This window comes from Corylus avellana, chromosome 9 (assembly GCF_965113065.1).
Source record: "Corylus avellana chromosome 9, dhCorAvel1.hap1.2, whole genome shotgun sequence".
Taxonomy (NCBI): domain Eukaryota; kingdom Viridiplantae; phylum Streptophyta; class Magnoliopsida; order Fagales; family Betulaceae; genus Corylus; species Corylus avellana.
The window spans coordinates 19,705,080-19,715,041 of record NC_142498.1 but is presented as its reverse complement, the minus strand read 5'-3'; the positions used below and the strand labels follow the sequence as shown (position 1 = coordinate 19,715,041).

Genomic DNA, 9,962 nt, shown 5'->3' with positions numbered 1-9,962 from the left:
TGAATATTAGACACATAACACAAAAGGGGGTATACTTAGATAGTAAAGTATAATTTCCCCATAACTCATTAGTCAAAGGTGTTGAACTTGAAGCTTTCATATATACATATATCGATAAGTAATTACATGCAAGGAATGGATGGGGCCTAGCTTACTCATAATTTAATCCTCTCATACAAAGATCACAAAAGGGCCCATGTTAAGTCTCATGCAAAGGCAACAAGAGGCTCATTAAACCCCCTGAAGTCATTAATTATTTAACCTAGCACTTACATATAGGTTGCCGATTGCAAATAGTCAAAGTAGTTAGAGAATTCATATGCATACTCAAACAAAGAGCAGCACCAGCCAAAAGAGATAAAAACAAAACAAGTCCTCTAGTCGCTTGTACCATTTCGTTAAACTTGGTAATATCTTAAAGAGACCAGGATCCAGCCTTATTCATTACACGAGTCTCCTCCGTCTTCCACAAGCTTCACCTAAAGGGATAGCCTGCAGGAGCATTGAAAAAGCATTTAAAGATGCAATCAGGAACAACTTAACAGGCATGCAGCAGTGCCCTTATTTGACCCATAAAATCCATTCTGAAAAGACTGTTTGGTGCCTTTTGTTAAATTTTTGGTTATTAAAAGTAGTGGGAAATGCCTTCACAGTATGATCCTAATGAGAATATGGGAAACTTTCATGAACCAGATTAGGGTTTAAACTAGTACCTGAATATATACATTGTGCCCTTACTTTGTATATTGTTCTCTCTTTCTTTCTCTTTACTTTTTTCGACATGAGAATGCTACCGCACTAATATCTCATTATAATGACGGGACAAGGTCTAATATATTGTTAAAAATAAATAACTACTAGACCTTGTTACATCAGCATAATAGCATATTTGTGAGATATTGACATTATTATATAGCATTATTCTTTTAACGTGTTAAAAAAAAAAAAAAAAAAAAAAAAACTTTGCTTACCCTAATTTGAGAGATGTATCAGAACTGTCATCCTCTGGTGGAGGGGCACCATTGCAGCTGCAGACATTGTTGACCGACTCTGATGACGTGCCTTCTTCCTGGATCACTATGTCTGAGTCCAGATTAACAGGTCTTTTCCCCTTGTACGACACCATGATCTGCAATCCAAAAATCTCACCCACCATTTTTTTCGGGATTTCATGCAAAAATAGAAATTAAAAAAAGAAACTCACCTTCTGTTTTAATTGCTTGTTCTCTTCCATCAACTGAGCTCCCTGCAATGGTAGTCAGTGCAAGAACGCAAATGAATGAAGGCACTGGCGAAATTAGTTAGACTAGAGGTTCTCAGGACTTCAAGAAGGAAGGATTCTTATCAATCCAAACATATATTCTAACCTACACATCTCTTTGATGAGAATTCGAGAATAATGCAGGTTTGCCAGTTGCCAACCTAACTAAAATGATCACTTTCACTGAACTTCTCCACACCCCATCCAAGGAACATAAATACAATTTGAGCATAAACAGGTGAAAAGTTTATAGGGTGTTATTGGGCCGTGATTTTAAGCACGCTAACAGGCAATTTTTTTTTCTTTAATTTTTTAATATTAAAAAAAAAAAAAAAAAAATTTGTCGGCGTGCCGTTGTGTTTAGCTTGACCCGGTGTTATTAATTGTATATTGACCAAGAAGAAGTTACGATATGTCTCCCCACTCTTTTCGGTTTTTGTTCCCTACTCTCTTCCTTTCGATCAAGTGTGGTAAGGATCATTTAATTAAGAAAAAAAAAACTCTTGTAATATATATCCATTAATGAAGTCAATTTACTAACCTTTCTTGCAAGTGTAGTAATCTCAGTCATTATCCGTTCTTCCTGAAACAAAAAAGAAGCTCCACGTTATTTTTTTTGTTTGTTAATATGTATTTGAGAAAAATACAAAATCAGTCCCAGTAATTTAGCTTGCATTTTTATAGAATCGGCTCCTAAGGTTTGAATTTTATAGAATAGACCCCAGTGATTTGCTTTGGATAAAAACAGTCCTATCAAGTTTTCTAAGTTCTAACAGAAGTTAATGCTACATGACGACTTAGACGCATCAGCCAACACGTGTATAACATTCCACGTCAGAATCACACGTTGCCACCAGCCTTAACAAACTCCATGTTAGACAGCCATGTGTGCACCACATAGTTAAAACAATGCCACATCAGTCCCTTCCTCGCTCTCTCAGCAATTGACCCTCGCCAAAACTTAAAACTCACAAGCCCCAAGTCCCAAGTCCTAAGTCTGTCGTATGGAAGGAGGGCCGACGCAGCCAAGAACTGCGAGCTGAACCGAACCGATTGCTGCCACCCTAAGTTGGTCGCACGGAGAGACTCATGTGACGAACCACCGAGCCACGAGCCACCAACCGTGACTTGCCGAACTGCAACCTCTGCTACACAACTCGAGTTCGTTTAGGCCAAAACATACCTTCTTTTGGTTGCACAGAAAAGCAAAAGAAACAACGTAGATCAGCCAGATATACAACACCAAAAGATTGGGGAGAAATCCACAAAATCAAAATAGGCAAAATTGCAATTAACAATAATGCATGCATGATTAAGGGGCATTTTTCACAACCACCATACTACTTCTCGATTTGATACATTTCAACTAAGGATGGGAAACTATGCAAATAAACAATCATTTAACATCACTCTTTATGCCTGCTGCTCCAATGAATGATCCCCCCCCACACATTCATGCTTATCATTTGCAGAAGCGTGTCTAAGTAGGAAAGAGATTCTCTATGAAATGGAGAGGAACGGGTTCTTCATTGGTTAAGAGGCAAAATTGTCATTCTATTTTTTTAATAATTTTGCCACTCTAGAGGCAATGAACTGGCTCCTCAGTCCTCTCCATTTCAAATGAGATGGAAAAGGATCCAATGAAATGGAGAGGATCCTTCTCCATCTAAGCTGTCACATGACGTTAACTTCCATTAGAAATGTTAGGCTGAAGGAGCATTTTTATCTAAAAGCAAACCTTAGAGATCTATCCTATAAAATTCAAAACATAGAGACTAATTCTATAAAGATGCAAACCATAACCATTGATTTTGAGTTTTTTTCCTATATATATATATATATACCCGGCAGGTGAAATTAGCAGGCCTAGCACAAACCTTAGTCTCAAGCACACGTCTAAGTCCTGCTTCGAGCTTTTTTTCTAATTGCTGCAATTCGTCTAAATTTAGTCCTTGAAGATCCTCTCCCCTCGCCTGCCTATCGTCAAAGGTAATTAATGGAATTAGTATCAGCAAACACATGGAAAAATGATCCTCTAGCAGCTACTTAATAATATACGTACCTTAGTTGCTGGCTCTTATCCGCCACTTCCTTACTCAATCTGATGTTATTACCATGCTCTAGCTGAAAAAGCCATTTATAAACAATTAGATTATTTCATTCCCCTTGAGACCCCAAGCCCCACCAACTATGTTCTATATATTGACCCCCCTCAGACATACCTGCAACTCAAGAGACGGTTGGCCCATTTTCTCAAGGCTATTAGACTGAAGATTATACCTTTCGAGTATATCCTTCATACTTCACAAGATGAAAAAAGGCCATAGTTAGACGCTGCCCACTATGGAAGTGAACTTGTAAAATATAAGATAGATAACATAAGAAGTGAAGTAAATGTCGGGTTCTATAGTTAGCAAAGATCATATATTGCTTTCAAAAATAAAATAAAGCACGTTTGTACTACAAATAGAACTTTGGTTTTGCTGGTTTTTGAAACAAACCAACAACTAAACCTAAGCTAGGGCTTTTGATATCGTTCTCAAAAGCTAAAGAAGCCCGCAGTCGAGCTTGATTTTTGAACTCAATTTTGCTTAAGACGCAAGGCTTGATGTATGGCAACTCAACCATGTTTACTGAATTTAATGATAGATATTGAACAATATCCACTATTGGCCTATGTCCTAGTAACATTAGAACTTCAATTTATGCTCCTCAAGCATCGAAGCAATGACATTACATCAACAAGGAAGATCGGCCCTACAATAAGTGTCCTTTTCCCTCTCACCTCTGGTCAAATTTTTTTTTTTTTTTTGGATGAATAAGAAATAACAAAACTAATATAACAAAAGGGCCGACAACCATATAGGCTCCGAGCTACAAAGACACCGGTTGCATTCAAGCAACCTACCAACAACTAACAGTTGGAGCACACAATGTTAGAATATATAATAAGGATAAAAATTCTTAATCATAAATAAATATTTGTTTATTAAGATTAATTGATATCAAGTATAATTGTAATCAAATCAGAATCCAATTCTCTTATCAATAGAAGTCATTTGTAATGTAAATATCAAGAAATAAGAGCACAATGCAACCCTAATGAGCTCATTCTTAGCGGCGGACGCAAGTGCTTAACACCAAACCATCCACAAATCCTTATCTCCAATTTTCTCTTTTTTTCTTCTATTTTCTTTATTTTCCATTTTATTACAAGTTTCGTCACACAAATCACCTACTTTCTAATCAGATTAACGGGCAATCCCTAACAACCAACCATCCATCTATTAAGAATTGTAAGGCTGGAAGCTAGATAAGGTGTTGATCTTGGTTCTAACCCCAAAAAAACATTGTCAATATTCCTAAAATATTTTTGAATTTGATACTATCCATTATCCATTATAAGGTTCTCTCATAGCCCGTATTAGACCATATAGAAGATTGCACTTTATATGGCATATGCGAATAGTGACCATTAAATCATCACTTATCTTATCCCAAAAGCTTAAACCAATTAGGAAAAAAAGAAAACATTTAATCAATATTTCAATACTTCAAAAAAACAGAAGAATAAAAAGGTGAATGCTACTCTTGTCCTCATTTCGGCCTTGGGTCATCTATGTCAACCAAGAAAAGTGGCAACCGAGGAGTGATGCCAATATCAGCCTCATGCATGTAAAAAACACTGTCTTTCCAGGTTAATTAGTGTTGAGATGCAACAATGCCACTCTGCTCACTTGGACGGCTCTTAGAACATGCCTTGCGATGTGCGATTTTGAATGTCATAAAAGAATTTGGCTTCCCTCACTAGACACCAAATGGTTTTTAGATGAGATGGTCAAAGGCCCGATCCAACAATTAGCATGTCACCATGCCCAAATGGATAGTGGATAGCTTATACATTACCAAATAGAGTTTTTAAGTATATAACAACTTTGGCTAAATCTTTTAAGGTTAGGATGACTGCTATATCCTTTATAAAGTTGAGATACGATGATGATTGACGACATAGGAAGCTGTTGAAATTGGCTAAAGAAAGCATTCATGATAGCACCTAATAAGAGACATCTTTGTAAAACTCAACCAAAGGGCCAATTCATGGAGATGGTTTAGGCAACTAGTTGCATCTAGATGACCAAGGAAAGCCAAGTTAAATTTTTGTAGCACGAGGGTAAAACCTCTTATATATATATATATATAGGATGTAAAATCATTATTTTACTCTTATGCTACTTATTTGACACTTCAAATATTGGACCTAAAAATTGCAACGAGAACTTGAAGTTTTCATAATATTCTCTTGATGATTATTAGCTGACATCTGTTCCAAGGAAGTAAACTTTAAAAGTCTTAACCATGTCAAGATCAAGATATCTTCTTTTAATTTGTCTCAGCAAAATAAAGGTACCTTTTTTTTTTCTTTTTTTTTTTTGGACATTTGTACTATCAAAGTTAAAAAAGTGACATTCGAACCCCATATACTACTTAACCATAATGTTTAGCACCCTCCATTAATTTTTTTCATCTTGTTACACGGATCTTACATTGTGTGCACGGTACGCAACATTTTCGCCCCAACATACCCCTAGGGATGTAAAATGTATTTTTCCTAAACTTTGTAGGGGTACTAATATCAACTCATCTTTACACCTAATGAAAAAATGAAATAAATTAAAAAATAACAAAAACAAACCAAACCAAAAAAAAAAAAAAAAAACTTGGAAAAATGAAAGTGGCAGAGAACTTCCCCTCCACACGGCAGAACCACACTTGGGGAGGGGGGGGTCCAGCCACCACTGGAGTCGTTTCTGGGGGTGGCCAAATCACCTCGAAAATTCCCAAGTGGTGGCCGCCAAATCACCCCCCAAAGGGTTAAGAGGAGGCCCAAGCCAACCCCGAAAACCCCCCAAGGGTGTGGCAGACACCCTCTAACCCCTTGGGAGTGGCCTGTGCCAACCAAAAAAGGTCTTTTAGCATGGATGCTAAGCATCAGAGTTAGATATTTTGTGCAGTCCAAGTGTGACTTTTTAAACTTTGAAGATCAATTCCAATGCCAAAATGGTGATAATTTTGAGGTAAAATCTAGTTTCCCCTATTTTGTTTTGCTCTCCATTAAATTGAGAAAGCCGTAATCTCTAGTTCTTACAAGATAAACTAATTGAATCTCTTTTCTTTTTTTCTTTTTTCTCTTTTTTTTTCCTTGAGCTCAATCTAAAGATAGATCCTTCAACAGATGACTGGTAATTATTTAACCACTCTTCATCCAAGCACTTTTTGATCTTCGATCCCTCTATCTATTTCTTGCTTTTATGTAAAACAAGTGACTTCTTTTTCCTTCCCAATACGTCATTTTCATTACACAAAACTGAACCATCTTATAATTAGACTACTTTCTCTCATCAACATTAGCTCATTAGAAGTAGTGGCTAGTTTCTTATGAACACACTCAATTGGAAACAATAATCGTTCCTCATTTTCCCCACTCATGATCAGTATATTCTCATTTGATTGAACTCGTTTTTCAAACGTACAGGCCCCCTTCCATGGCTGCTTTCACACTGTAACCACTACTTAATTAAAACATGTTTATAATTGGACCAACTTAGTTCACTTATAAATTTGTACCACCAAGAGGGCAAAACTAAAACTAAAACAAGCTTAGACCATGTTAATTTGGGCTAAAACACGCAAAAATGGTATTTAGTAAAGATTAATTTAAAGTATTTGGTGTTAAGAGGCCTGTTTTATCAACCATCAATTACCAGCCACAGCTATAAATCATATATGTTTCCTGTCTTCTCAATTAATCCGCTAGCTGTAAAGGAGGACTAGGGACCGCTATTCTATGGTCCTCCTGGCTCACCGTCCCCCATTTCTTTACTTCGAGCATATTCTAACAGAAAAAAAATTTCAGCTTCTCTTAAGCAAATATCATGAGCTAAGAGTTGTCAATCACTTCCTAACAATCAAAATGACGCGATCAAGTAACACCGACAAAGTTCTTCCAAGCTAATAGCGATAGAAGATAAATTAAATTATTAAATTCATCCATTTTTATCACCTTAAGCTTTTGAAATCAATGGTGATTTATCATAATTTCAGAGCATAGATTCTGAGCTCTGTCATTCACCTCCCATTTCAATTAAGTATTTCATGTATTAGGTCTTACTAATTAAAGAAAGTTTAAGCTCAAACATGAAGAAGTGTTTAGAATATAAATTAAATAGTTAAACTAATCATTTCCTATTAACACAATTAAAATGAATTTACATGGACCCTTTTTGTTGTTGGGGAAGGAGAGGGATAAATGGCACCTTTCTAGCCTGTTATTACACCCACCACTAAACTGCGCATGGCTTTCTCCAAATGGCTATTTTCCATGATACCCCACCGAAGATATATATGAGAAGATGAGAATGCTACATGGTATACTCACTAAAACTATCTAATTGATCATCGAAATTAATTTATTAAACCACATATTAGAGAATTTCATGAGAAGAAATGAACATGGACACGTAAAGATCCACAAAATTTTATGACATGGATGAAAACTGAAACATCCAGAAGTTAGTTGTATCGATCAAAACACGTCTATTTCTGTGGCTACCACCAACAAGCAAACTTTAAACTGTTATTTCATGAAAGACAGCTCAATGTAAACGACCAAGGAAATAAAACTTCATGGCCGGTCTTTCGATTTCTCAATCACTTGAACGCCTATATATGTAACAACCTTTATAACTAGTTCACAGTACGCTTGTTTTTTTGTTAAGGTACGAGGTTTCTTCTTCGTATATCATAAAAAATAAATAAATAAATAAATAATTAAGAATAAAAATAAAGCACGTCCGAAATTTGAGCAAAGATCTCGCTTTCCTTGATATGAAGAGATGAGATGGTGGTCTTGACCTTCTAACTTAACCATAAGACTCTCTCTCTCTCTCTCTCTCAAACACACACACGTACACACAGAAACCAAAACAGCTGGAAGAGTCATACGCTAATGAAAATGAACTGTGATTTCTTAAAAAGAACAGTATTAAGAAGAAGAATAAAAAAATAAAATACCTTGAGCTGGAAAACTCAAAAAGCTTTCCGGTGGCGGAGAAGATGATGAGAGCAACCTCAGCATCACAAAGAACAGAAAGCTCTTCAGCTTTCTTCAAAAGCCCTCGTCTTCTCTTGGAAAAGGTAACCTGCCTCGCCGTGACGTTGTCGATCTTCTTGATCTTGATCTTCTCCCTCGCCATATCCTTTTTATCCCTCCACAAATTCAAACGAACCTTCACATTTTCACACCCACAAAATAAAAAAATAAAAATGCACATAACATAAAATAGCACAGGAAAAGGTGGGTATCTGCTAAATTTGGCAAATTTAGCAGAAACCCTAGTAAGATCTAAAAAAAACCCAGAAAGAACCAAAAAAAAAAAAAAAAAAACCCAACAGTTACAGCTCATGAACATGCAGAGTTGCACGATGCAGAGGCAGAATTGGTGGGATTTTCCTCTTTTACCTTGTTAGGGTCTGAGCTTTAGACCAAAAGTCACCAATTACAAGCTAGGAGAATAAAAACTCCGGAGAGAGAAAGAGGGAGTTGCTGTGTGTTCAAGAAAGGAAAGGGTGCCTTCCCTTTTATAGCTAAACAGACCCTATTTTTATTTTCTTCAGGTTTTCTACATTTATGTTGCCCAAAAAAGTTTTTTTTTAAAAAAAAAAAAAAGAAAAAGAAAAGGGAAAATACTCCTCTATGTGTGCGTGATTGGGGACTGGGGAGAGAGCCAGGATCCATGAAAACTGATTTGTTTATTAGTTTTTTCAGTACTTTCTGGGGGCAATAAAATAAATAATGTGCTTCTCTTTTTCTTTCTTTAATGTGTGGATGATCGCTTTTCCGTACATACACATCAATGCTGCCATCACTTCATACCATAATTACCTACCCGACTTCTTCAAAAATAATAAAATAATATTATTAATTAATACTTCCCTACCCCACCTGATCGACTGCATTGCAGCTCATACAGGCTCGTCTCCATTTAATTTGCTTTTTTCTTCTTCTTTTTTGTAAGACAATTTGCTTTTTTCTGACTTTGCTTTCTTCTGACTTTTCTTTCTTCCATATCAAGACAAGTCAGAATACAGGATTCGAATTGTACAGAAAATTACATAGCAGTTACTTCAATCTTTCTTTCTTTTTCTTTTCTTTTCCTGAGCATGGCAGTTATTTCACAATTCTTCGTGAATCCAATAGTATGCTAATTATTGTAGTTTTGATTCTCAATTCAAAATAAAGGGTAGTTCTAAATTAATGTTAAATTTTCAAAAGTTTTGATTTTATTTGATAATTTTTTTTTTTTTTTCTAAATTCATCAACCCATTTTATTCTATAAACTTAGTTTTGATGATTATTAAAGGATGTAAATTAACCGTCTTTAATAATGAACGGACCCGTCTCTAAGGGCTAATTTAATCGGTTTTGAACTACACCTTATGAAGTGGATGTCACTAGTTCGAATCTCCCTCCCTCTTTTTGTGTAGACATCTCAACAAATAAATGGAACCTTGCTATTGAATAAAATGATCAAATTTTAAAATCTTGTTATTGCTTGGAACTCATACTTCACTTATGAATAATTACTCATTTTGTAAGATAATCATTTTCACTTGATTTTGTGTCTATTGAGTTTGCACTTAT

The 9,962-nt window shown here is 35.8% G+C and overlaps 1 protein-coding gene across 3 annotated transcripts; it reads right to left on the bottom strand.

The window, feature by feature from the left end:
• Positions 1-206: 206 nt before the first annotated feature.
• Positions 207-8,910, bottom strand: LOC132190279 (MADS-box protein SVP). 3 transcript variants are annotated; one of them, XM_059605218.2, is made up of 9 exons: positions 8,781-8,910; positions 8,333-8,527; positions 3,484-3,562; positions 3,324-3,385; positions 3,139-3,238; positions 1,803-1,844; positions 1,205-1,246; positions 972-1,129; positions 207-492 (listed from the first exon to the last, which is right to left on the bottom strand). In XM_059605218.2, the coding sequence occupies exons 2-9, from the start codon at positions 8,512-8,514 to the stop codon at positions 480-482; spliced, it is 678 nt and encodes a 225-aa protein (XP_059461201.1). In that variant the 5' UTR covers positions 8,515-8,527; positions 8,781-8,910; the 3' UTR covers positions 207-479. The 3 variants fall into 3 exon arrangements, with proteins under 3 accessions (XP_059461201.1, XP_059461202.1, XP_088375526.1); XM_059605219.2 differs by having other exon boundaries at positions 8,333-8,517; XM_088519400.1 differs by having other exon boundaries at positions 8,333-8,547; positions 8,781-8,909.
• Between the last annotated feature and the right edge of the window lie 1,052 nt (positions 8,911-9,962).

What these genes read in the sequence shown, in the direction of transcription:
- LOC132190279 (XM_059605218.2), bottom strand. Translation starts at nt 8,514, where the DNA reads ATGGCGAGGGAGAAGATCAAGATCAAGAAGATCGACAACGTCACGGCG. An exon ending in TTTGAGTTTTCCAGCTCAAG is followed by an intron (nt 3,563 to 8,332) that starts GTATTTTATTTT and finishes CATCTTGTGAAG; the next exon opens with TATGAAGGATATACTCGAAA. An exon ending in ACAAGCAATTAAAACAGAAG is followed by an intron (nt 1,130 to 1,204) that starts GTGAGTTTCTTT and finishes TTTGGATTGCAG; the next exon opens with ATCATGGTGTCGTACAAGGG.